Source organism: Ziziphus jujuba, chromosome 10 (assembly GCF_031755915.1).
Source record: "Ziziphus jujuba cultivar Dongzao chromosome 10, ASM3175591v1".
NCBI classification, from domain to species: domain Eukaryota; kingdom Viridiplantae; phylum Streptophyta; class Magnoliopsida; order Rosales; family Rhamnaceae; genus Ziziphus; species Ziziphus jujuba.
The window spans coordinates 6,500,099-6,526,529 of NC_083388.1; the positions used below are offsets into that span (position 1 = coordinate 6,500,099).

The 26,431-nt window shown below is 32.4% G+C and overlaps 4 protein-coding genes across 6 annotated transcripts; 2 read left to right on the top strand and 2 right to left on the bottom strand.

The window, feature by feature from the left end:
* Positions 1 to 342: 342 nt before the first annotated feature.
* Positions 343 to 3,298, bottom strand: LOC107410716 (uncharacterized). Its single transcript, XM_016018185.4, has 4 exons — positions 2,976 to 3,298; positions 2,583 to 2,695; positions 1,550 to 1,654; positions 343 to 1,129 (listed from the first exon to the last, which is right to left on the bottom strand). The coding sequence occupies exons 1-4, from the start codon at positions 3,048 to 3,050 to the stop codon at positions 688 to 690; spliced, it is 735 nt and encodes a 244-aa protein (XP_015873671.3). The 5' UTR covers positions 3,051 to 3,298; the 3' UTR covers positions 343 to 687.
* Positions 3,299 to 3,555: 257 nt separating this feature from the next.
* Positions 3,556 to 6,418, top strand: LOC107404343 (uncharacterized). 2 transcript variants are annotated; one of them, XM_025068611.3, is made up of 4 exons: positions 3,556 to 3,933; positions 4,018 to 4,222; positions 5,107 to 5,211; positions 5,613 to 6,418. In XM_025068611.3, exons 2-4 carry the CDS (start codon positions 4,116 to 4,118, stop codon positions 6,052 to 6,054), a joined length of 654 nt encoding a protein of 217 aa, XP_024924379.3. In that variant the 5' UTR covers positions 3,556 to 3,933; positions 4,018 to 4,115; the 3' UTR covers positions 6,055 to 6,418. The 2 variants fall into 2 exon arrangements, with proteins under 2 accessions (XP_024924379.3, XP_015866780.3); XM_016011294.4 differs by having other exon boundaries at positions 3,558 to 3,933; positions 4,110 to 4,222.
* A 1,511-nt stretch (positions 6,419 to 7,929) lies between these two features.
* LOC107404342 (ankyrin repeat-containing protein P16F5.05c) lies at positions 7,930 to 13,664 on the top strand. The gene is made up of 6 exons (XM_016011292.4): positions 7,930 to 8,104; positions 9,018 to 9,105; positions 11,729 to 11,793; positions 13,013 to 13,081; positions 13,159 to 13,208; positions 13,315 to 13,664. Exons 1-6 carry the CDS (start codon positions 8,030 to 8,032, stop codon positions 13,421 to 13,423), a joined length of 456 nt encoding a protein of 151 aa, XP_015866778.1. The 5' UTR covers positions 7,930 to 8,029; the 3' UTR covers positions 13,424 to 13,664.
* A 9,057-nt stretch (positions 13,665 to 22,721) lies between these two features.
* Positions 22,722 to 25,406, bottom strand: LOC107408025 (protein LATERAL ROOT PRIMORDIUM 1). Of its 2 annotated transcripts, none has more exons than XM_048468861.2 (2): positions 23,473 to 25,406; positions 22,722 to 23,294 (listed from the first exon to the last, which is right to left on the bottom strand). In XM_048468861.2, exons 1-2 carry the CDS (start codon positions 24,332 to 24,334, stop codon positions 22,963 to 22,965), a joined length of 1,194 nt encoding a protein of 397 aa, XP_048324818.1. In that variant the 5' UTR covers positions 24,335 to 25,406; the 3' UTR covers positions 22,722 to 22,962. The 2 variants fall into 2 exon arrangements, with proteins under 2 accessions (XP_048324818.1, XP_048324817.1); XM_048468860.2 differs by having other exon boundaries at positions 22,722 to 23,315; positions 23,473 to 25,399.
* Positions 25,407 to 26,431: the final 1,025 nt, after the last annotated feature.

The window sequence follows — 26,431 nt, forward strand, 5'->3', positions numbered from 1 at the left end:
TGAATAGGTCCTCCTGATTCTCAGTAAAGAAATTGAGGGGTAAAGGGAAATTGTTGTGAATGATTAATAAGAAAAAAAGAAAAAGAAAAAAAAAAAGTGTACTTGATTCTTAGTCTCCCAATATTTTCTTAATTTTCTTCACAAATCATTAGCACTCCAAGTTTAGCAACATGACACATTACAGCAAAATTACTATGTTTAAAAGCAGAATGTCATTCCTTCTACAGCCTCCATTTTAGCAGTTTGACATAAAATCAAGTTAAGACACCAAAAAAAGAATGGCTTATAAGTGTGTGTGTGTTTGTTTTTTTGAATGACTATGGATGGTAAATACTTGGAATCTAAAGAAGTTGAAAGGAGTATAACATGATACAACCACCAAATTGATACAAGATTGGCTGATGAATATCGGCGCTTCACAATGCCAAATCAAGTATGTCCGAGAAAAAGAATGGCAACAATTTTGAGTACAAAGAAATCAAAAATTAGAAATCTAAAACTTGATGGATTTGACAGTATTTCCACCAGCTTGATAAATGTTGCCTAATAAACGACATTATTTAACAACTGCAAATGTCAGTATTATTTTATGGTACACCATTTAACAAAGTTAGAAAAGAAACACTGTACTCAGGGTTCAAGTTGAAGGTCTGATGTTTGATGTTTGATGTGCTTAGAGAAATGGAATTACTTCCTACCCAATCTTGCCAAATGTAACTGATGTTTGGCTGCAGCTGCTTTGTCAGCAGCTTCACGCTTAAGTGCCCTCTTTGCTCGTCGTCCAGTGCTGTCTTTTGCAGCCTCCTTTTCCTTAGGTTGTTGGGATGAACCAGCACCTGAGTCCTGAAAATTTGACCGGTAGACTGGTCTTGCTTCTTGGCGCCCAGCACTAATGTATCCATTATATCCCCATCTTCGATTACCAATGCGAAGACTCGATGAGTTATTCAAATAGGCTTCATCTAAATCATCGACTTCATCCAAATCATCATATTCACAGTAGTCCTCTAAATAATCATATACATCAAGATCATCATACACATCTTTGTGATCCTCCACAATTAAAGGCTTAAACCATGTAGCCCTTAGAAGTAAGCAAACACTCTCCTCAAACATGTAATCCTGGATGCTGCACAACACAAATTAAGGCATTTTTATTACAAACCCAATGGAATGGCGACATATTATTCTTTCTATTTAAGTGAAAATTCAAAGTGATGACTAGTTAAGCAACACTAACAATGTAATGAAAAATTTCCAGAAATCGGTTACGAGAATCAAAATGGGACAAAAGATAAAACCATACTTTTTTAGCATTTTGCATTTAGTTGCATAAAAAAATCCTAGGCATTCTTCCTCAATTGTCTATGAGATCATCATAGAACTTTCTTTTGTTATTACTAACTTCCCAATATTTTTATCAAAACTAATCTCATAAGTGTGATAATCATATAACATCACCTTTTTATTATCATGTCTATTCCTTCTAATTGAAATATCATAAATGTGAAAGCAAAATGAAAAAAGAAAAAAATAAAAAGATAGATACCTGCCATCAAGTGATCGATGGATGTTGAGGAACTCAAATGGGTTTTTACACTGTGGACATGTTGGATTCTGACTATATGTGGCCCATCGAAGAATACACGTCACACTACAAAAAGAAAAAAGAGAAAAAAGTTGCAAAAAGAAAAATTAAATATAAAGAACCCTCATGAGCACCAAAATGCCAAGTCATTTCCTCTGTAAAACACGAAAAAAATAATTTTTGTCATGCATCAAGCTTTCATTCTTTTGTAGCATCACAAAGACATCTTATAATGTGCTTTTGTTTTTAATCTAAATCTCTTTTCAGTCAAGTTAAACATAACTCATTTACCTCCGTTGATCATGATCTCTTACCATTATTCACGAAAACTGTAATAGTTCTGAAGATTTCTTATAAATTTCAAAGACGAGACGTATTATAAGATTGTAAAATTCGAGCAGATTTTTTTTTTTTTTTTTGGATGTGACACCAATTCTATGATTCAGTTCAATATTCCTTACTTGTCACTGACGCACTTGCACAACACCATAGTTGAATTTTAAGCACATGACAACAGGGTGATGCCACATGGAAACATTGCCTATCAGACCTGCTCTCAAACTCTTTGGATCTCTCACCTTCGCTTTAAGTTTTCTGCCAAGATTCTATTCTAGCCTACCCTTTTTTCTTAACATATTTCTTTATTTTATATATTGTTGGAACAAAATACATGAATCATTGTACAATAAAATAAGTCTTGTAAAACAGCTATAGCCTAATAGCATTTGTACCACCAGCTAGTAAACCCCACCCCATGCAACAAAGAAGATAAGAAAACCAAGAAGTAATCTCTGCAGAAACCAAATCAGCGAAGAAGCATGTAACAAAGATCATGCCAACAACCGTATAAAAAGCCAAAAAAAAGATGAAAGCCGCTTCACAATCAGTCTAAAAAGAATTCCAAATCGAACAATTAAATGCATCAACCCACACTATAATCCAAGCACAATAAAAAAAAAATAAAAAAAACCATGAAGCGACTGATCAGACAAACCAGTAAGCATGCTCGCAACCTTTAACAAATGCTATTTCCGGCAGCAATATCTTATCCAAGCATATCGCACAGACCCCACCATGATTAACCTCCTCTTCACTTTGCATTTCCCTCTGGAAATGCACAAACACAAAAAATCAAATTCCCCCACAGAAAGTACCCAAGGCCATTCATATTCCAAGATTTTCAATTTTTGCAATTTTTTTAATAGAAAATGAATAAAGCTAAGAATCTGAAAAATCCCATGAATTTCCCATTGATAATAATCAACCCCAAAACAATATAACCCATTAACAACCTCTTCCAATACGAATTAAGTAAATTAATCACCACGAACAAAATTTAAAAAAAGAAAAAAAAGAAAAGAAATTCAAAGTAAGCCAGTGAAAGTACCTGATCTTGGACAGATAAATTGTTATGAGCGGTGGTTAGCTGCTCATCACCGTTCATAGTGTGGACCGAAGTCATGGTGAAAATTCTGATGAGAAAGCTTGAAAATTTTTTATTTTTATGTTTAATTTTATTGGATTATAATATAGTAATCTCACTCTAACCAGTTTTATACGATAGAGAAGGAGGAAGAAAAAGATGCGACAGAATGATTCTGATTCTTATATAATGGTAATACACAACATCAAGACGACAAGAAAACAGAGAAAGACACTTTTTTGGGGATCAAATTCAAAGCCGTAACATTTGGTGGACTGGACTTGGAAAAAAAATTAAAAATCACATTTTTATGGGGCTCTAGTACCGCCACAGACAATGTCGCTAAAGCCATCTCAATTCGACACGTAAGCCTGCTGGTGATTTCCTTCACGATTATTTTATCAAAACCCAACCGCTTCAATTTTGCTTTTATTACAGAATCTCCCCTAAATGTTTGAAAATTTTCAAACCGCCACCCTTCCTCCTCTTTGACATTTAAGTGAAAACGACGCGTCGCTGACCAATCTGCAATTCAATTTCAATCCACGTTCAGTTCCCCAAATTGTTAGGGCTCTGATTGATCCCCAAAAGAGGATCTCTCTCTCTCTCTCTCTCTCTCTCTCTCTTTCTCTCTCTCTCTCTCTTCTATTTCTTTTTTCTCGATCTTGTTTATAGATAAGAATCAGAATCAGAATCAGAATCATTCTCATCTTTTTGTTTTTTTCTTCTGTTTCTTTTTTCTCGATCTTGTTTATAAATAAAATCGGTTTCAGCGTATTGATTTTTAGTGAGATTACTGTATACCCAAAAAGAAATTCTCCAGCTTTCTCATCAGAATTTCACCATGACTTCGTTCCCCAACATGGACGTTGATGAGCAGCAGCTAACCACTGCTCTTAACAATTTATCTGTCCAAGATCAGGTACTTTTAATTGGTTTCTTTTTATTGATTGGTAATTTTGTCTTGGGGTTATTTATCGAAATGGGAAATTCATGGGATTTTCAGATTTATGGCAAAAATTGAAAATCTTGGAAAATGAATGAGTCAGGTACCTTTTTGCGGGGAAATTTTTGATCTTTGTGTTTTCGAGTTTCCAGAGGGAAATGAAGAGTGAAGAGGAGGACAATCATGGTGGGTTCTGTGCGATATGCTTGGACAAGATAGTGCTGCAGGAAATAGCTCTTGTAAAAGGTTGCGAGCATGCTTACTGGTTTGTCTCTGATCAATCTCTTAAAATGGTTTCTGTTTGGCTGGATTTTCCTTTTTGTTTTCTTTGCATCCAGATTACAGTCTTGGTCTGTGTGTTCAATTTTAGACTCATTGTGAAGCTGCTTTTGTCATAATGGCCTGTAATCTTTATAATATGCGTTTTGGTTTCTGCTGAGATTATTTCTCAGTTTTCTCCTTTTCTCTCCTTCTTTTCTCCTTGTTGTTGGATGGGGTAGGGTTGATCAGCCGGTGATGATAAAGACTCTGTACCAACATTTTATAATATATAAAGAAAGCAGTTAAGGAATAAGTATTGGTTAGACTAGATTCTTAAATAGAAAGCTTAAAGAAGGTGAAAGATCTAACTTCTAAGTTTGAGGGCAGGTAGCTATTAAGAAATAAGGATAGGTTAGATCTTAAAGAGTTATAATCAGCAACGTTTCCATGTCGCATCATTCTGTTCTCTTGTGCTTAAAATTCAGCTATGGTGTTGTGCAATGCTGCAATTGTGTTATATATTCAATTTTTTGTAATTAATAAGAGTGACTTGAACTCTACCATAGAACTGGTGCCACATAAAAAACAAAAAAAATCTGCTTAAATTTCACAATTTTCCAATAGGTCCCATTCTCATTGAAATATGTAGGAAAACCAGTTTTTATGAATATTAATAAGAGAACAATATCAAGGTAGAGTAATGAAACATAAGAATGTTAAAAAATGTCTTTATGATGTTAAGAAAGAATGAGGCTTGATGCGTTATGATAGAGAATTCTCTTTTCCATCCTTTTTTACAGAAAAAATGACTTGGCATTATGGTGCTCATAAGATTCTATATATCATTTTTATTTTTGTTTACACTTTCTCTCGTTTTTGGTTTTGTAGTGTGACATGCATTCTTCAATGGGCAACGTATAGCCAGAATCCAACGTGTCCACAGTGTAAAAATCCATTTGAGTTCCTCAACATCCATCGATCACTTGATGGCAGGTGTAAATCTTATCTCTGTTCTCATTTTTCAATTTGCTTTTGCATTTATAATTGATATTATAATTAGAAAGAAGGGACATGGTAATTAAAAAGTTTTATGTTATATGATCATCACAAAATCACAGATTAGTTTTGATAACTATTGGGAAGTTAAAAACGGTAAAATAAAGGTTTACCACATATAAAAGACAATTGAAGAAGGATGTCTAAGATTTTGTATGCAAATAAATGCAAAATGCTAAAGAAGTGTGATTTATTGGTTTGATTTGGATTCTTGTAACCAATATCTGAAAATTTTTCGTGGCATGTTATTGTTGCTCAACTGGTCATCACTTTGTACTTTCATTTAAAGGGAAAGAATGTTGTAGAAATGCCTTAATAAGCTTATTCTCATGGGACAGTATCCAGGATTATATGTTTGAGGAGAGTGTGTGTTTACTTCTGAGAGCTACATGGTTTAAGCCTTTAATCGTGGAGGATCGCAAGGATGTGTATGATGAACCATATGTATATGATTATGTGGAGGACTACCATGAATATGATGATTTGGATGAAGTCGATGATTTAGATGAAGCCTATTTCAACAACTCATCGAGTCTTCGCATTGGTAATCGAAGATGGGGATATAATGGATACGTTAGTGCTGGGCGCCAAGAAGCAAGACCAGTCTACCGGTCAAATTTTCAGGACTCAGGCGCTGGTTCATCCCAACAACCTAAGAAAAAGGAGGTTGCAAAAGACAACACTGGACGACGAGCAAAGAGGGCACTTAAGCGTGAAGCTGCTGATAAAGCAGCTGCAGCCAAACATCAGTTACATTTGGCAAGGTTGGGTAGGAAGTAATTCTATTTCTCTAAGCTCATCAAACATCAAATATTAGACCTTGAATTCAAACTCTTTGTACAGTGTTTCTATTCTAACTTTGTCAAAATGGTGTACCATTAAAAAAAATGATATGTGCAGTTGTGAAATAATGTCTGTCATTTATCAGGCAGTATGTATCATGTTGGTGGAAACACTATTGGATCCATCAAGTTTTAGATTTCTAATCTTGATTTCTTTGGACTGAAAGTTGTTGCTCATTCTTTTTCTTGGACATGCATGACTCGGTTTTGTGAAGTGATGGATATCCATAGTGAATGAATGTACCATGTATGTTGGTGGAAATACTGTTTTATCTTATTCAGTTTTAGATTTCTTATCGTAATTACCTTTTGTTCGTGTCTCAACTTTTCTTTTTTTTTTTTTTGGCAAACAGCAAAACGGGATCCATAGAAAGTAAAACTTTCTACTTTTGGACATAGTAATTTATCACAGTATAATTCTATATTCTAAATCCCTAACATATTTATGATAACACTATAATTCTAAATTCCAAATCTCTAACATAGCAATTTATGATCACAATCAAAACAATCAAATTATAAAATCTAAAGATGCGTGTTTAAAACCCAAGAAACAAAAAAAGAAACAATTTATATTCAAGATTCTAAATTCTAAATCCCTAACATATTTATGATAACACTACAATTCTAAATTCTAAATCCCTAACATAGCAATTTATGATCACGATCAAAACAATCAAATTATAAAATCTGAATTCTAAAATCTAAAGATGCATATTTAAAACCCAAGAAACAAAAAAGAAACAATTTATATTCTATATCTAATATAAGCATTTAACTGGAAAATTTTCGAAGTCAGACAAACCCGATTTTCTTATTGCGATTTTTTTGAACTTTTATTGGGTATGTATGATTGATCCTTCTTTCTTTATCCGCACCCTCCTGCAAAATAATAAAATCGTATTATAATGTGTTTGGATCACTGCTATGTAACTTGTTTATGATTTACATACGTTCTTTTATTCCTTGTGGCTTTCTATTATATAGACACTAATCATATATAGTTTGATTAGGAATGTGATCTTAGCATTTGAATAGGATTCGTACTTCAATCAAAGATAGATTTGACCATAGAGTCTTAATTAGACTATAATTTGTTAATATAGAATTTGTATTAAGGACTATAATATAGTATTTGAATGAAATTTGGATTCTCAAGAGATGTAAATTGGATAAGTCTTACTTAGTTTGTAATTGATAATATAGAATGTGGATTGTATTTTTGGATAATACATGTAATAACCTGGTCACTTCAAATTAGATTTGCTATTGAAGGAGAATAAGCTATATAATAACAATAATACTAGCGTAATCAAATTTATTTAACAAATAACATGTTAAATTATCTAACAACTACTTAATTGACTGTTATTTGATCTTAGCTAATTCATAAGTTAATGAATTTTTCTTTGTCATTAAAAAAAAATGTTATATGAATTTTAATATATCGCAATATTGACAAACCCTAATAAATAATTGATTATAAATTATTCAATAGCTAGAGTGTTTTTTTTTTTTTTTTTGATAAAACAATAGGCAAAGATTATATTGAATATTAAAAAAAGAATAATGAAATATTTATACATTTACATGTAAACATAAAATTAATTTACGGGGATGTGTATTATTGTTTTCATTTGCATATCATATATTTATTCATTCCTTCATAATTTTTTTATTAAAATAATTAAACTAAAAACTTTTTTAATCTATTAATTGACTCCAAATTATTTAGTTTCTATAATCATTTTTTCAAAAAAATTTCCATTTTTATTGAAATCTCCCAAACGGGCTTTAATCTAAAAGGTAAACAAGCCAAGTCCAAACAGACCCTTAGACTGAAACACAGAGAGAGTGAGAGAGAGAGAGAGAGAGAGAGAGAGAGAGAGAGAGAGAAGAGGTGCTGAGGCAAAATGGGGGCGGAGCCGAGTCAAACGGAGCCGAGTCTCAGTGAAACGACGCCGGAGAACGTGGAGGCATTGCTTGAGGTATCTCTATGTCTCTTTTTAACGTTCTCTGAGTCTCTGTATTCATTCGTATTTGTTTGTTATCTTCCTCATTTTATGATTTCCAAGTTTGGCAATTCTTCTTTAGGTTTAGGGTTTATGGCTATTCCAATTCAACTCAATGGTTTTTTTTTTGTTTTTTTTGTTTTTGTTGTTGTTGTTGTTGTTGTTCCTGTGAAGTAGCACTAAGTTTGAAGCTTGTCTACTTTTAAGCTGCGGGAACAAAATATGGTGTCTCAAATTTGCTCGGTGGAGTTTTTTTTTTTTTTTTTTTGCATTTTCTTTATGGTTTGTTTGTTGTTGTAGATAATTCGTATTGTCTTTTTACTCATTCTTATGGTAGGTTCTGTTTGCTATATGCATGCAACAATCTATATATTTACTCATTAGCCTATTTGAATCCTTTTGTAGCTTTACAAGCTTGAAATAAGATATTCTATTTATTACTACGTTTGCAATTCAAATTCTGTTTTTCATTATTTTTTCAAATTTTTTTCACCTTTGACTAATCTCTTGTTTTGTTTTACTTTGCAATTCCTGTTACCTTAATTTCTTGTAAGAGATTGATTGATGCTTCTTGTGAGTATATACTCTGATGTTATTGGCATTCGGTTCAAATTATCTTAACTGATATTACCTGTTTGCTAACTATTCTGTTACCTTGTTAAACCATATATACTCATGATCCATTAATTTTCTTAGTCTTCCTGTGCCCTGACTATGAAAAAGAGAGAAAAGCAAAGTTAAATGGGAAAATAAATAAATAAATAAAGAACAATTCAAGAACAATGTAGTTGAGGAAATGTTAATGCAGTGCTTGGAGAATGTCCAGCCAAGCTATGCTTCGTTGACCAGTCTATCAGTTGACTTGGATGGTGATGTCTATTTTTTGCAGGCTGCTAGATATGATGACCTTGATGATGTCAAAAGCTTAGCATCTGCTGGAGTTTCTCTTGACTCGAAGGATTCACTTGGCCGAACAGGTTATGAATTTACATTTTGGCTCAACCTCTTAACATGTTAAACTATCTCTTATATGGCGTGTCAACTTAGTATTGTTTCTTTGGAGAAATGGATGTCATTTTTCATGTTTTCTTTCATATTTAGTCTTCAAAAATTCTCATTGGTGAATGAATTCATGCAGTTTTAATAATCAGCATGTTTAATCAACTAGTTCTTCCTAGATATAGTTCTCTTCTTTACATGCCTCTGCCTGAATTATATGGATTGAAAAGGAACTTAAAAGTTCAAACGATACATATATGGTAAGTGGAGATCGAATATTGAGAGCAGCCATGTCATGTAAAAATGTTGAAGGTTCCGTGTTTTTTTTTTTCCCGGCTAATTAAACGATTTTATTTGAAATGTAGGCACAATAGTGAAAAGGAACTTAGCAAGATATTTGGTTCACTGACAAACAACTATAATTCTTGTTCTACCCAATAACCTGTACTGCTATTATGTTGGGTATGCTTTAAATTGAGATAGTTATGAGAGCTTTATGAACAGTAGTGGTGTGCATAACACAATCCTATTCTATGTTTACACATGGGGTCCTGTGACAGAAAGCTGAGTGTGTCTAGGTAATACATCCAAAACTCTTGCTACTGGCCTCCGAGTTCTAGGTGTCTACATTACATAAGGAGCTATAGGATATTGGTTTAACCTTTCTGGCGACAGTAGTTTGTCCAAATGAATGCATTTATCTTGGAGCTATAGGATATTGGTTTAACCTTTCTGGAGACACTAGTTTGTCCAAATGAATGCATTTATCTTGGAGCTATAGGATATTGGTTTAACCTTTCTGGAGACACTAGTTTGTCCAAATGAATGCATTTATCTTGATAAGTGATGTCAGCGTAATTTGAAAGAAAATTATTGTGCCTAGTTTATTTATTAGCCTTATACCTGTTGGAATTGGATAAATGAGATAGCAGTTTATTGGAGTGAACGGAAGGAATCAAGGAAAGGTGCAAATTTGTAATAATGATCCAATAGGTGCAAAAGATGCACTTCTTGATTAATTTTATATCCTACACAATGATAATTTCGTGCTTATAATCTCATGTACTGCTGTTATCCTTTTCACATATGATTTTTATGACCTGATGGATTTTCTTGCAAGCATTTCATGTGAAATTCTTTACTTCAGCTGTTGACATATAGGTTTAATGGCTGTATTAAAGAAGGTGTAATGGAATTATTGTCTTCACTATCACCCTTCATTGTTTTAATGGTTATTACAACCTAATAGTTTTTCTGGCTTGTATTGGCATCTTTCATTAGGGTTCTAAATTAGCACAGCTTTGGACTTCAATCTAGCAAAAAAAGAAAAATGAAAATGGAAAAAGAAAAATGGGGTCGAGGGGGATAAAGGAGGGAATTGATAGTCTTGTTGAATTACAGTAGCTGTTAAGAGAAGGTTGTGTAAGCTTTCTAATGGATATTTAACTTCAGAGAGCAAGAGGTCAAATGGTTTATTTGTTGAATTCTATGGATTTATGCTTAAAACTATCTTCACTTAGAGAGAAATGACTGTGTTGATGATGGATTTATTGACCATCCTGTTGTGTACGACAGGCGCCTACTTCACTTTCCAAGATGGACAAAAAAGTTTTGGGTGTTTATATGTTGTTTAAGGATTTTAGTACACGTGTGCAACCCTTGCCTTACCACTCTACCCCGAATCAGAAATGGTGAGGGGTTCCTATTGCCAATACTATTGTTTTTAGTAAAAAGTTTTTAGGGATAATCATCTTTAGAGGATAACAGGACTAACAGTATGACTGACCTATTTCAATGTAAGTGAGTCACCAATTGAGGCCTTGAATTTTACTTGGATTTATGCTCAAGGGGTTCTTGATCCAATTAGTGGCTTAAGGTAAACTTATGGGCCTAGCATAGGAACCATGACACATTACTACTTCATAGTCATTTTCCCAAAGTCTATTGAATATGGTTCCTGAAATATAATGTACATGCATGGATCTGATTGATTTCATCTCTTTATGATGGAAGACTTGGACTTGGTCCTTATAAAGCCTATGACTTGAGATATGGAAATATAGATGAATTCTGTTTGCTCTTTTTGTCTTTTCTATCAAAATCAGACAGGAAATAGAGATGTAAATTTCTTCTCTATTCCATGTCTCTCCTTTTTTTTTCTTCTTTTTTTTTTTTTTTTTTTTTCATTTTTCCTCTGGGGAACAAACCATAGTGCAAGAGTTAAATTACATTCTCCTCTTGATCCAAACTATTTTTTCCCTTCTCTAATTCAAAGAGAAGGACACATGGAATGGAAAAGGGAATCATAATTTGTCATTCCTCTCTTTTCATCTCTTTTTCTGCCTCTTTTATGTATACCATAATATTTATTCGAAAGGAATTTGCTAGCAAAGTATTGTATACATATTTTCCTGTTCCTTTTTTAGCTTCTTATATGTGGAATCTCTAAACATTGTTGTTACAGTTTTTTTTAATTATTATTATTTTTTTATTTTGTTACGTTGTTATGTTTCATCTCAATAAAAATTAATGCTGTGAGTATCATATAATGAATGTTGTTTAAATACTGCTTAACCTGTTTCTCTTGATAATTGATTCCAGCACTTCATATGGCTTCTGCTAATGGACATCTTGATGTTGTGGAATATCTTATCAGTAGAGGAGTGGTGAGACAGCAGTCTTAAAATTATTAGTTTTCAGTTGAAAATGCAATTTTGGTTGATAGTTATTTATTGGTGTGTCAAAAATACATCTTTTTTCTCTTTCTTTCTTTTTCTTTTTCTTTAATTATTATTTTTTTTTTATGTAGTTTTTGTATGGTTACTTTGTTAACTTGGTGATAATGTTTCTTTGATTTTTATCACATGTCTTAACAGCATCTTTGACCATTCTATCCGCTATTTACGATGCCATTTTGTTTAGGTTTTTTTCCATTTGCTTGTATATGAAACCACTTGATGGCATACAACTTTAATTAGAGAAGGTGGGCCTGTTTAATCGGTAGGACGATCACCAAATTTTTGAACTTTAGAAATGATAAGGATTTTCTGACATAGGTTTTTAATGCACAGGACATTTTTTATGTTTAATTAGAGAAGGTGGACCTGTTTAATAGGATTTTTTTAATTTTTATTATTTTTTATTTTGAATATTTGGATTTCTGAAATGTAGAAATTTGTGTGGGTTCCACTAAACAGTTGCTTTGACTGTCATCATAATCACTATCATTTTCATTGGTGGTGTTGTACCAAACTTTCCAGAACGTCTGTGGCTTATCTAACAGTAGGTGAAGAACTATGGGTGGTGGGCCTTTGGTTTTGTGGCCTCTCAAGGAAGTGGTCCTATGTTAAACTTGTAAAGCAAGTAGGTGGTTTGAACTGCATGTGTTAAAATGCTTAGAGAATGAAAAAGGTATAGGTTATGTGTGGTCAAAATTTTTTGGAAGCGAGCGAGGGACAGTTAAGATGCAATGGTATAGGGGACATCATTTATCCAACTGCTTCAATAATCAGTATGTAAATTTTGGTTAATCAGATGTTGGTGAGAATCATATATTGTTTTCATGGTACTAATAAATAACCATTGGCTGAAAATACTTGCAGTAATAGAAGGGAACTTGGTAGGTGGTACCAACAACACTGACCACACAAACCAAAACTGACTATCTTGGCTGTTATTTTGTTTTTTACCATATTCAGTTCGGTTCTGGTAGTAAACCAATAAAACTGACCGTCTTTGGTATGTTTATTAATGTATCTATTGAGTAACTTAGCTTATATTTAAATCCCATAATTTAATTTTATAGATTGTCTAGTGTTTTGTATAAAGTTTTTGCCATATGCTAGGACCCATTGATGTAGTTTTTGGGGGTCTTAATGTGAGCAGGATCTTAATGCCTCTAATGTTGAGAACAATACACCTTTGCATTGGGCTTGCCTCAATGGACATGTCGAGGTAATCATCACGTTTGCTTAAGTGCAATTACTGTCTGCTTGGTCAGCTTCTTTGTTTAAATGTTTGCGTTCATGCAGGTGGTTAAAAAGTTGATTATGGCAGGAGCTAATGTAAGTGTATTAAACAGGTATGTGATCTTCCTGACTGTGACCTTAGTCCAGATTTTTCCTTTTTCTAGATTTTGAAACACTTCTCTTTACGGATAAATCGTTTTGGCAATGGGTTATGTTTAGCCATGAGAGGACTCCAATGGATGAAGCGGTGAGCAGGGGAAAGATGGATGTTATTGATGCTATAAATACTGCAGTGGCTCAACTAGAGCTTACTGGTGTCACAGTCTAATGTATAAAAATCTCCCTAAAGACTAAGAACTTACGAGTGTACTCTTATATTTTTTTCAGAAAACTTTTCTTCTTGTAGGTTTCAAGCTTTGTAAAATGCCCAAAAAAAGGAAAAAAAAGGTGAAAAAGTTTTATAGGATCATGAAATGCTATAGTACTGATATATGATGCTTGGACCTTCTTTTTGTTGCTTTTCTTTAATGGTCTTTCGAATTTAAGCAAAGAGGCTCTTTATTTACCTATTTTTTTTCTTACTTTTATGGTGTTTTAGTACGGTTTAGTAAAAGGCAGGTTATAAAAAATTGTTATGAAGTTAACAGTTAGTGCAGCATATTTTCTTCTGCATTTTCTACATTGCTAAAAAAAATAAAATAAAATAAAAATAACAGTTTTGAAAAGGATCTTTTGGAAAAGGAAAATTCCCCCATTTCCATTCCATTGCTTTATAAAATAAAGAACCCAATTATATTCGTACGAGCTCCGGAATCGAGTTCAAAGAAAGCGTCAAACTTTTACCTTCCAATTTAATATCCAAAAAACGAAAAATAACAATTAATTTAACATCTAACTTTGCTTTTGCTATTAGACAATATCTTTAAATTTAAAAACAGCCAAAAAATTTGTTGTACGGTATTTAAAAACATTTTAAACAAGTATATGTTTGGATTTGTTTTCGAAAACAAGAAACAAAACAAAGTAAAAACAGTTTTTGAATAACAAACCCCACGCCTAAAAGTACAACTTCCAAGAGGGACGATCAATTTTTTAATTTTAGCTGCGAAGTGTTAATATCATTTTGTTTATAAAGTTCGTGTTGATTTTAATTATTCAATAAATTTTTTACTTCTAAAAAGAGATTATAAGTTTCTAAAAAGAGATTATAAGTTTTTAGGTTCACAAATCTTTCAAGATGTTTATGTTTTAACAAAATTGTAACGTGTTGCAAATTAACACTATTTTATTGAATTCCATATTATCACAATTTTAGAAAACATTTTTTCCTTTTTTTTTTCTTTAAAAAAAAGGGAAAAAAAAATCTTGTTCGTTCTCAATTGTTGATTCACTTTAATGATATAAAAAAATAAAAAATTAAATTAAATTAAAAAAAAAGGAAAAAGAAAAAGAAAGATCTTGGTATATTTGAAATAACAAAGAAAGATCTAGAGATTCAAATGCAAAACATCTAGGTATATTTGAATTTTAGAAAATTGAAAAGAGAAATATAAGAACTACGAGTGCTTATTAGCCTACATATAAAAGAAACTCCTTTGCTCAATTATTTATAGAGAATCATAAGGGTTTTCTTTTAATGAATAAGAATCATAAGGGGTTTTAGAAGGGAAAGGCAGGATTAAGGAACCTATACCATGAACACAGGAAAACATTTAAAAAATTAGTATCAAGAACTATTGGAAAGCATCACGAAAAATTAATGCTAGTTCCTTTTGTACCGCTCTCATTATGTTCTTTCATCCACAATGTGATTTACTTGCAATTAACAAAGTTTAATTAAAGCCCATTTGGCCCACCAACCACATCGACCAATTAATGCTTGTTTGCTTATGATTCTATCAACACTCAATTAGAGCATATTTTAGTGGGTTTGGAGCACTGAAAGCCATGTATTTGTTTATAAATTTATAAGCTAGCTGCTACCATTGATTATGCCAAAATGAAACTTTTACATCAACTAATTTTTTTTATTTTTTATTTTTTTTGCCCAAATCATTTGGTCCATTAATAAATTGAGCAACTTTTTTTCCCCTCTATAAAGCATATTAAGCACTGGTTTATACTAATTAATCAAGCATTAGTGCATGCAAGCAATTAGCGCTGCACATTTGTTCCATCATTCTATGGAGAGACAAAAGAAAAAAAAGCCCAAAAAAAAAAAAGATATGAACTTTCACAATATTCTTCCCTTCCAATTATTTAATACTATGGGGTGCAAAGCAAGCAGAAAGGTTTCCATATATATATATATATGGGATACCAAGCAAAAAGGAACTAGTGTGCCTTTTAAGAAACAATGGAGGCTATACATATAATCTGAATACTCTAATATTCCATATGTGGAAAGTTGTAGAGTCTAAATAATTGTACTGTAAAATTATGTATAATTAATTGAAATATTCAATAAAATGAAAATAGGGATCATATAATAGTGAAATGAGAAAATGGATGTTACTGAGAAACAAAATTGAAAAATTACATGATATAATTAATGTGATTCTGTTGCTATCAAATTTTTTTTTTTTTTTTGTTTCATCATAAAATATCCTTAATCACACAATAAATATGTAAATTAATTGAAGGTCTCAATTGCAATATCTAATACTAATTTAAGGGCGGCCTAATTTGACAAAAAGTAAAAATAAAAATTTGCAAGTATTAAATTAACTAATTAACATAACTTTATTATGTTTCTGATAAAACTGCATATAAAGATGCCGCAAGAAAACTGAAATGAAAGTGGAGAAATTGAGCGAAATAAAAGTAAAGATATTTCATCTCTGTTTTTTCTTTTCTTTTCTTTTTTTCTTGGTGTTGGCTTCTAAATCTAATTAGAAATTTTTGATACATATGGATTTTTATCTTGTTTCTCTTGTTCTTTCTTCTTTCTTTTTTTTATTTTTTTATTTTTTTCACACTCTGATACTATCTACCCTAATCTCTATGATTATTAATTAGTCCAAAGAAATATCAGCTGAGCATCATGTATAGACCACTTTTTTTCGTTATTTTAACTGTCCAATACGAAACAAACTGGCCATTTTGGAATATAATTTACAAAGCAGTATTAATATACATGTCAAGAATACAAAGACCTGTTGTAACATTTTGAGATATCCATAAAATTTGTGACAACTTTTCTGGTTCTTGAAAATCACGACAACATCAATACATTAATTAAAATGATATCATATATTTTCTTGTGGAAAGCATTTGGCATGTCGTACATATACAGTACTTATATATAATGTACAATTAGGTTTTTATGAGATCCATTTAATAGTTTTGAAAGTAACACTACACACATCTATTAATGTATTAAATTATTTATCAAATATACATACGTTATTATTATTATTTTATTGCTACATTAATATAATCAAAATATAGAAAAATCAATTTTTAAAATGATAAATATATTTAAATATAAACTAACCATATAATGATCATTTAGATTTCTATAAAGTTTATTTTACTCAAATAATAAAACGATATATATATATATATACGTATGTACATATGGCTTTGCAATATTCTGCCCTCGTTGGTCGTGCAAATTAAATACGTACATTGAAGACTTTAATATAAGGGAATTTGGATATAATATCAAAAAGTGGAAGTATTTATATATATATATATATATATATATATATAAATATATATACATATAAGGAATTTTTTTTTTTAAATGGTAGTATTTTTTTTAAGTAGAAAAAATTAAACAAAAATTTGAATTTGAGAATAGGCAAGTGGCAAAGCCAGTGCTTTTTGGGATAGAGATTCCAAGTTCCAATACCTACATTCTCAATGTTAAAAAAATAATAATAATAAAATAAAAATAAGGTCATATATATATTAATATATATATATATATATATACACATATTACTTCAATTTCTTTATAACTTTTCTTCCAAGAAAAGGAAACTGAAACAAAAGAAGTCTACTAATTAGTTAGTCTCATAGGGGATTGCTCCGTATTACTATATATCTAACTATGTATACCTACATAATACTTTTTAAAATCATACTTTTTTCTCATGTTAATTAACTTTTATTTCGCCTCAATTTATACTCTTTTATTATTTGGTAAATTTAATAGTTCATAATTTTATCCACTCAACCCCATATTTTGAGACTAAATATTCTATTTGATGATTAATAACTTACAAATAAACCACATATATATTCTCATAAATGACACGGTGATAGTGTGTATATCTTAGAATCGATATGAAGTTTTTCAATGAAAATCATAAGCATGCACGCCATTTTGTACCAACAAGAAAATCTAAAAAGTAGAAATTTATCCTTTTTGGACATCCTAGTTGGCCATGATTAAGGATAATAACATTTAGGTCCTGGATTCAATACCTAATGATCCCTCTTTCTTTTTTATTAGAAATTCAACTCCATAGACCAAATAGTGAAATTGTTTTATTTTAACACTTTGCGTGTTTGATAATTCGAGGGAGATAATTATCAATTTTTTATTTATTTATTATGAATTAGTCAACACCTAATGGAACAAAGACATGTGATCCCTAAATCTCTAATTCTCATAAATATAAAATTAGTTAATATAGATAGTTTAAAACTCTCACGAATATAAAATAAACCCAATTCTTTTTAAACCTTTACCATATATGCCACACGAAATTAATAGAAGCAAGGGCTTGCAACTAACCCATTTCAATCGGAATTTTTTATTTTTTTTTTTTGGGTTAAAAAAACAAATCACAATTAATGTCACTCAACCAAGAGCATATAAACAGTCAGTTTTGTTTGGTTCACTTTTGACTTTTGAGAGTATTAGCAGTTAATATTGGTAGCTATAGATTCCCTTATACAAACATTACCAACCATAAATGTAAAAATATCAGAAGCTAATCGCATTACCATTTATAGAAACTTTCCCTTCAACAAATTTCTTTTGCCCATTTTGATAATTATCTTTTGGAAATTGTTTTAATTATTTATTTTTATTTCAATATTGCTTTGGAAATGTGCGAACCTAGCTTTTAGTAGCTTTTTTTTGTTCATCGTGATGATCTGAATGACCCTTTTGCATTATATATATACGTAAGCAGAATTGAATGAAAAATCTCCATCATATGCCCATCCCTTTGTAGAAACAGTCACTTTGGAAACACCAGAGATTCGTTTATCATGGAAAATCTATGGGAAAAAAACTAAACCTTAAGTACTACTCCCACTGTCCCACCCACCGTCACCAAACTCCAATCAAAAACACCATTGGAAAAGATTTAAAAAAAAAAAAAAAACAAAACAAAAATCATTAATAAAACCCATTTCTTTGCTATGATGCTGATCAACATGGAATATATTAGTAGCTGTACCGCAGAAAGCTTTGCACAGAGAGTAACAATAATACCAAGAAAGTATTGGAAATTATCCTTCATAATTGTCTTATTGGCCAGTATAGGGTTGGATTTCAAGAAAACATAAATAAATAAAAATGAAAAATGCTTCTGGCAAGGAGTGCTACAATTTATTTATTAGAAGAATTTACGTCATAAAGAAAGCGATCAAACTCCTTATTAAAAAATAATAATAAATAAATAAAAATAGGTTTTCACTTTTTCAGCTTTAATGTGCAAAATTTTCTTCTATTCTATTCTATATTAGAGGCTAAAAAGGAAAAAAAATCTACGGTCTATTAGGAAAACAAATTTATGTTTCACCGTGAACCCTCTTTTTCTATCCATTTGTAGAATCAAAGGAACAAAGAAACAATTTTTTCACTTCATATTTTTCTGCTAGGGGATTGAATTAATAACCTGTCACCTGAGGAAATTAATATGCATGACTTCTTTTTTTTTTTTCTTTTCAAAATATAAATTTGCGTAAACTAAGCATATATATATATAAGCTTCATTATTGGTTATGGGGCATCAAATTCTTCATCAATGAATGAATCTGTACTAAGCTTCATTAATGTTGTTCTTGTAAAAGGAATGAAACTTGATCACCATTTTTGGAGACTGTCACTAAGGAAAAACAAAAATATCCATGGTTATATTATATATTTCGCCAGATTCAACATAATATTTCTAACTCCAATTTTTTGAGCTTTTCTGAAACCAGTAAATTCTTCACCTTCTCCTTCACCGCGACTAAATGATATAATACCCAAAAAAAAAAAAAAAAAATCAAATCCCAGATGATCAGAATATTCGTCCTACTTTGCATGGTTTACATTTATTATAAACAAAATACACAACGTCCAAAACATCCATGCAAAAAAGCGCACGCACACAAATTGATCATCTTCCATACAGAAGATTATTGTTAGGATTTAGGATGACAAATTGGCAACTGGCTCAATAATCAAGTCCTTGTGTACTTTTTTTAACCATTCTTCAATACCATACAATAAAACAAACATTTATCTCGTAAATGGATAAGAACATGAAGAAATATTTATTTATTTATATATTAATATATGTAACCAGTCAAACATAGATTTAAACAAATAATAAAAGAAAGGTTCCTAATATAACAATGGGCAAGCTCTTATCACAACCATCACCTTCTAATAAACATTAATAGGACGCACACAATTAAAGGTAAAAAACGATTCTTTGTTTCAGAAACAAAATAAGAACTGTAGTATTACCTTCTTACCAGCCACAACGTAGTCAATTTGGTCAGGCCATATATAGCATATAATATTTAACCAAGCTGCAAATTATTGGTCATTCGTCAATTCATCTAATCGTGTTTTAATTTAGTTTCAGATCATTAGTTTTGCACAGAAATCACTGCATTCACAACACATAAAATCATGATAACAACTCGGACAAATTTCACGCATCAGACTGTAGAAGATGAAAGATTTACCATAATGTTTGAGAAAACACTAAAACATGGATTCTCATTCAATGTAGAAAATCCACATGCGATGTTGGACATCAAGATTTGCATCTACAATCATGGACATGGAGCATTTTCTTGACAATATATGAATGAGACTATATATATATATATATATAAATGTGTCTTGAAAAAACATTATATTCCTTGAAAGCAACCAATTTCTTTGTAAAAACTAAATGCATGTTAAACCCATGGATCTTCTGAACTAATTCTATTTTGGTGGTTTCAATCTAAAGCTAATTAATACATAAAATGGTATATAAATAAACGGGTTGATTACTTGACAGGAAAGAAAAAAATGCAGACAAAATTTGCCTAAATAACCCAAATTATTAAACAAGCTTGCTAGCATACTCGATGTTAATCTGGTATCAGTTGCCTCAATTATTCTTAGCTCTCTAACTTTCCTAAGTTACAATCTAAAGAACGAGTTAATTTTATGATATTCATGAAAATGGCATATTATGTGAGGTATGCATTCACTATCCTACTATTTGTTATGACATGCATTGTGCAATTGTCAGACAAATCAGTCACTTAAAATCTTCTGTTTTCACAAAACAAAAACTCATATAAAATCAATATGTTCCTTAATCGATCAGTCATATACGTACTGGAAATGATGATGGAGAAAAGTTATGATGAGAAGAACAAGTAGATCTCAAATGCATAAGAAGAATATGATATTCAACCTAAAAAATAAAATTTCTTTAGTTTCCCAGGTCAACAGTCTATTGTTTTTTAAATCTTAGCCAAGAAGGGTATCTTTTAATTATTATTTTAATAAAAGAAGGACCTGCTGACATGATGAAGCAAACAATGAGACAAGAATATATAAGTGCATTAATATCATACTAGTTATCAATTTTCTGTTAAACATTTTTGAATAAAAATTGTTTCAAGAAACAAGATTCTCGGTGCCCAAACATGGCCTACTCGATATTTCTATTTGAAAAAAAAAATTGAGATTCAAAGAAAGGTATTGAGACATGATTTAGAAGGGTAGAAGAAATAAAAATTAAGCACATATAAAATATATATCAAACTTAGTGAGGTAGGCATATATAGCAAAATATACACACACACAAAAAAAAAAAAAAAACAAAAACAAAAACAAAAACAAACCACAATGCTCTAATGCAATTCACATGGTGAAATCCATCTATATTATAAAAAAATATATGCTGGCAAAGAAAGGGGAACAGCATGTGGGGGGCAAAGAAAAATCAACGGTAAGCATTGAATTAGGACACCGTTAGCTAAGCAGCATTAGTCAACATTTGTATGCAAGGTTAGTGCCAAAACAGTAAGTCATCCATGTCTCCGGCATCTCAATAAATAAAACTATTTAAGCCAAATAACCATCCTGCTCGACAGCAATTATCCTGCTAAGCACAACTGACATAAACAGACAAAATGGTCAAGAATAAACAAGCAAACAATATTTCAACAATTACCAAACATAATTAATACAATAAAATAAAAAAACATTGTACAACACTAATGTCTATACATTGCACATATCACATTCACTGATATGGGATACAATTAGGGAAACAAAAAACATAACCAATCAAAACGATGCGAGAAGAAAAGTATTCGAGTGCAAGTTCAGTTCAATAGAAACTGTGAAACACAAGCACTGAAACAGTGCATTTATATAACATTAATTTGGGGCAATGATGCTGACCCAAAAAAAAAAAATAAATAAAATAAAATACAAAAGAAAACTTGCTAAAGATCGATAGGTGGAAGCGATTCACAAAGCTGGATAAAGAGTTTGAAATATCGACATTTTGGTTGGAAATATTTACCTTTACTAGAATGCACCATCAGAAGCAAGTACCTCACTTCTTCATGAATGCAAGTAAACCACAAGGTTTGTCCATATATCGCACAAGTTCAATCAAAGAGTTAAATGGGGGCATGACAGGACATCCATGAAGGAGTGCTCTTTCTTGTTTGATGAAAAAATGATAGTGACATTGCAACTACTTCCTTATGTGGTAAAAAGTCTAAAGCAACACTATGATTATTATGAAATTCACAATTAATTACTTCTGGTTGATTAAGAACTAAACTAATTGGATTACCGAACAGTAAAGAGAAACTAGTACAGTAAATTAAGACCATTATAAACTAACTTTGAAAATACATACAAAACCAAAAGAAAGAAAGAAAAAAAATGCTTTAGAAAATTATGTATTTTGTATATAGCGCACGAGTCAACAGTGCGTACAAGAAAGACAAAATTATAGCACAAAAAAGATAAGGTTAATGGCAGTGTCTGCTTATGATGGAAAAAACATACCTTTTACTGTAGATTTCACCTTTGTCAAGCAATAACTCTTATGAACAAAAAGAGACCAACAACAAAGAAAGGCAGCAACTACAAGAAAGTAACCAAAGGTGCAAATATCAAAGTGTACATATATATATATATATAAAGAAAATACATATATCTACAAGAGCAGGACTTTCATCTCCTTTAATAATTTGTTCTTTTGATTTTGGTACAGAAACTTCTGCAATAGTGAGAGAGAAAGTGCAACTTCTTTGACAAATGATAATCCCCAGTCTAATATGATGACAAAGGAATAAATATAAACACGAGGAAGAAAAAGAAAATAATAAAAAAAAATTTAAAAAAAACAAGCAAAAACTAATTTGACAGAGAAAATAGAAGCATATATATATGTTAATAAAAATGCAAAGTCTGAACGCAAAGTCTGATCTACACAATATCAATCATTAGTAGGCAAAAAAAAATAATAATAAAAGAAAATTGAAACAACAAAATAAATTAATTAACAACTACAAGAGGTTATTCCTTTCCGAGTCCTTTTGATCCATATTCCAAAATCTTAACAACCCGGCAAAGAAATATATATGTATATAACTTTTGTTTCAATTTATTGGATTACCATAGCTTGAACCACCAAGCAATGCTCCAGTTGAAGTTCCATAGACATCATTGGGATCTAAAATGGGTGAAGAAGAGGACGCCCCATTTCTTCCTACACCTCCATTGCTACCACCACCACCACCACCACCACCACCCAAATGCAATTCAGAAAGATTAGGAAACCCATCTCTTCCGTCAACACCTTGATCATAAAGAAAACCTTTAAAAACATGCCCACCGATCTTCACCACCGCTTGATATGCATACTCATCTTCACCATCCTCCACCGACGTGACTCGTACGCATTTGAAAACTGCTGGTGCACGTACTTGACCTGGCAATGCCTCTTTAGCATCTATCAACAAATTATTCAAACCCAAAAAAAAAAAAAAAAAAAAGAAAAGAAAAGAAAACCACCTATTCAGCAATTTCATTATTTCCACAACCCTAAATAAAGACAAAATAGAGGGAAGAAGAAGAAGAAGTGGATGAAAAATGAAAGAAGAGAAAACCTTGGTGACTAGAGCTGGTGTCGAAGCTTCTAGGAGGAGTGGTATTAGAAGTGGAAGTATGAGATGTGGTGGTGGTTTGCTGGGAGGTAACGAGTCTAGGTTTCTTAGCTCCCGAAGTCGAAGCCGATGAACCAGCAGCAGCAGCAGCAACACCAGACATCAGCTGTCTTTCCCTCCGCCGAGCCGCGGGTACCCACGTGCTTTTCACGTGCGTAGCGCAATCGAAACCGCGGCTCTTGCAGCACGTCCTGCACCTCCTGTGGCTGCAATCTTTCTTGGCTTGGTTCCCACAATCTTGGCATGTCGTTGTCCCCGAAGACGAACCACCCCCACCAGACCCACCAAGTCCACCTGAGCCATCGCTGTTCTGAACCAGATGGGCTGCACCTCCTCCGCTATTTCCGCCGTGATCGAGAATCGCGGGCTTCTTGAAGAAATGCTGCTGCGTCTGCTGCTGCTGGTTCTGCTGCTGCCACAATTGAATTCCGCCGCTTCTGCTGCGAGCAGCGAGAGCATTACTGGAATCGTCATCTATGGATCCTGCTAAATTGGGAGGCGGGGCCGTAGCGAGACAAGGGGAAGCTGTGAGAAGAGGGATAACGCCGACGCCGACGCCCACACCGAGAGCAGTGGCGGGATTAGAAGAGACGTTGATGGAATGGGGGTGGTCGGAGGAGGAGGAGAGGAGGGGTTCGTGGTGGTGGTGGAGGTGGTGGTGGTGATGGTGGTTGTTATGGGGGTGGAAAGATGAAGCTGGAGCGACGACAAAGACGTCGCGGAGACCGACCATGCCCATTTCCGGAGGAAGACCATAGTTGATGGGCCTGGAGGAGGAAGAAGATGGACCTCCCAAGGGCCACATAGAAGAGGAGGTGGCTCCGGCGGCTGCGGCGGTGGGCCCAGCATTGAAGCCGAGGGAGAGGTCGTCTGGAACAGTGGGTGGTGGTCGAGCTGCTGCAGCTGCGGAGGAGGATGAAGCCACCCAGTCTGCAAAAGCACCAGAATCTGATGGTAACCTCCTTGTAGTAGCCACAACTAATTCTGATGATTTTCCTTTTTTTATCAAATCCAATCCAATCCAATACAATTATACGGAAAAAGTTTTGAGCACTCTAGAACTAAATCTATGGATGTATCTATGTAGGTATTATATATGTAAAAAAAAAGTGGGGTCTCTGAAATTTGTATCAGTGAGATTGTTAGAGAGAGAGAGAGAGAGAGTGTGAGAGAGTGAAAGAAAATAAAAATTAAAAAAAAAAAGTTTTTGAGAGAGAGAGAAAGAAATAGGGAGATCTTGTTTGTTGGGTGGCTTTCTCTGTCCTGCTGTAATTGTTAAGAGAGACTAGTGCTGCTACTACTGCTGCTGCTGGTTTCTTTTCTTCTGCTGCTACTACCACTGCCACTTTGGCTTTTATGACCAAAAAATAAATTTTTTTTTTTTTGGTGGGGTTTTTTTCTTAAATACTTATTTATTTTTTTTTCTGAAATAAGAGAGATGAATGAGCTTCCAAAGAGAGGGGGGTCCTGAGGGGCTGAGAAAAGGCCAGAGTAAAGAGCAGAAGAGTGAGAGAAATGCAATAACGACCTTTCCTTTCCAAAATATATATTATATTTCTCTGCTGTTATTGTTGCTGATCTTTCTCTCTCATCAACATCATCATCATCTTCTTCTTTCTCTCTCTTTTCCTTCTTCTTCTTCTTCTTCTTCTTCTTCCTTAGATTACTCTTCTCTCTCTCTCTTCCTCTTCTTTCTTTCTTTCTTTCTATGAGCTGCTTTCTTCTCTCTCTCTCTCTCTCTCTCTCTAAAAACAACTACAAACCCTTCCTCAACATGCTTCCTAGAAAGCGAAACTGAGGTGGGTTCCTCTCTACCTCTCACTTTCTTCTCTCTCTCTCCAATAATCACAACCAGCAATAAGAGTAGAGAAGAGAGAGAAGTATAAAGACTTTTGTTCCCTAGTTTTTGTAGTTTTATGGACCCTCTCTAAAAGTCACATGACTCCTCATTCAATTTTTTTTTTATCTTTTTTTTTTTTTTTTCCCTTCTCTTCTGGCGCGTTCATTCTACTCTCCCTCTCCGCGCGGGGAGTTTCCCTCTAGCTGTTGGAGTGGCTTTGGGTTGCGGCGCGTGTTTTCCATGCGCTTTTAGACCCACTCGATTTAAATTCTTTAGAAATTTTTAATTTTTTCATTGATTAAACGTGGAGTCCGCGTAGGAGCTTGCCTCCACAGTCCCAAATCTAATGTTTTTGTCGTTTTGGATTGTGTTTTGTCAGAAGGGAAAAATGGGATGGGATTTGTCAGACTTGTTTTTAATTATTCATTTTTTTTTTATTTTTATTTTTTTATCTTTTGTAAGTTTATATGATGTATTGCACATTGCGTATGAGTCATTCGCTATTGAGATTGCCCATGAACTCCGTTTGGATTTGCCTCCTAATCAATCACTATTGAGATTGTTTATTTGGGTTTTTCCAAATTAAGTTCTATGTTTTTTTAAAGGCTTTTAATTGGGTCTTTGTTTTATAAAATTAGTCCAAATAATAATGCAAGATATTTAACCAATCTTCCTCTAAGCTTCTAGTTAAGGTGTAGTGCCCAATTGAATATACAAACTTAATTGGATGTAATATAAGGTAACTCATGGTTTTGAAATGTATTGAGATATTGTAATGGAAGTCAGAAGCTCATAGATAATATAATTTTAAAATCAAATTTTTCATTATTAACATTTTTATCATTTTAAAAATTTAAAATTATAGAAATGATCAATTTAATGATATATTAAAATTTTATTTAATAAAAATAAATTTTATCGATTCAGTAAATAATCAATCTTTCATGTGATATAAGAACTTAAAAATGAAATTCCAAAATTAACATCATCGAGTTGCCCATATATATATATATATTTTATTTAGTGAGATCTTTACTCTGTTGTATAATGCATGATATTAAC

Bases quoted from the DNA above. Each gene is read 5' to 3' on its own strand.
- LOC107410716 (XM_016018185.4), bottom strand. From the start codon at position 3,050: ATGACTTCGGTCCACACTATGAACGGTGATGAGCAGCTAACCACCGCT. The intron at 2,696-2,975 runs GTACTTTCACTG...GTGCATTTCCAG, and splicing joins ATTTATCTGTCCAAGATCAG to AGGGAAATGCAAAGTGAAGA. The intron at 1,655-2,582 runs GTTTGTCTGATC...TTCTTTTTGTAG, and splicing joins GGTTGCGAGCATGCTTACTG to TGTGACGTGTATTCTTCGAT.
- LOC107404343 (XM_016011294.4), top strand. From the start codon at position 3,856: ATGACTTCGTTCCCCAACATGGACGTTGATGAGCAGCAGCTAACCACT. The intron at 3,934-4,109 runs GTACTTTTAATT...TCGAGTTTCCAG, and splicing joins ATTTATCTGTCCAAGATCAG to AGGGAAATGAAGAGTGAAGA. The intron at 4,223-5,106 runs GTTTGTCTCTGA...TTGGTTTTGTAG, and splicing joins GGTTGCGAGCATGCTTACTG to TGTGACATGCATTCTTCAAT.
- LOC107404342 (XM_016011292.4), top strand. From the start codon at position 8,030: ATGGGGGCGGAGCCGAGTCAAACGGAGCCGAGTCTCAGTGAAACGACG. The intron at 8,105-9,017 runs GTATCTCTATGT...TATTTTTTGCAG, and splicing joins ACGTGGAGGCATTGCTTGAG to GCTGCTAGATATGATGACCT. The intron at 13,082-13,158 runs GTAATCATCACG...GCGTTCATGCAG, and splicing joins GCCTCAATGGACATGTCGAG to GTGGTTAAAAAGTTGATTAT.
- LOC107408025 (XM_048468860.2), bottom strand. From the start codon at position 24,334: ATGTGGCCCTTGGGAGGTCCATCTTCTTCCTCCTCCAGGCCCATCAAC. The intron at 23,316-23,472 runs GTTTTCTCTTCT...ATTTGTTGATAG, and splicing joins CACCAGCTCTAGTCACCAAG to ATGCTAAAGAGGCATTGCCA.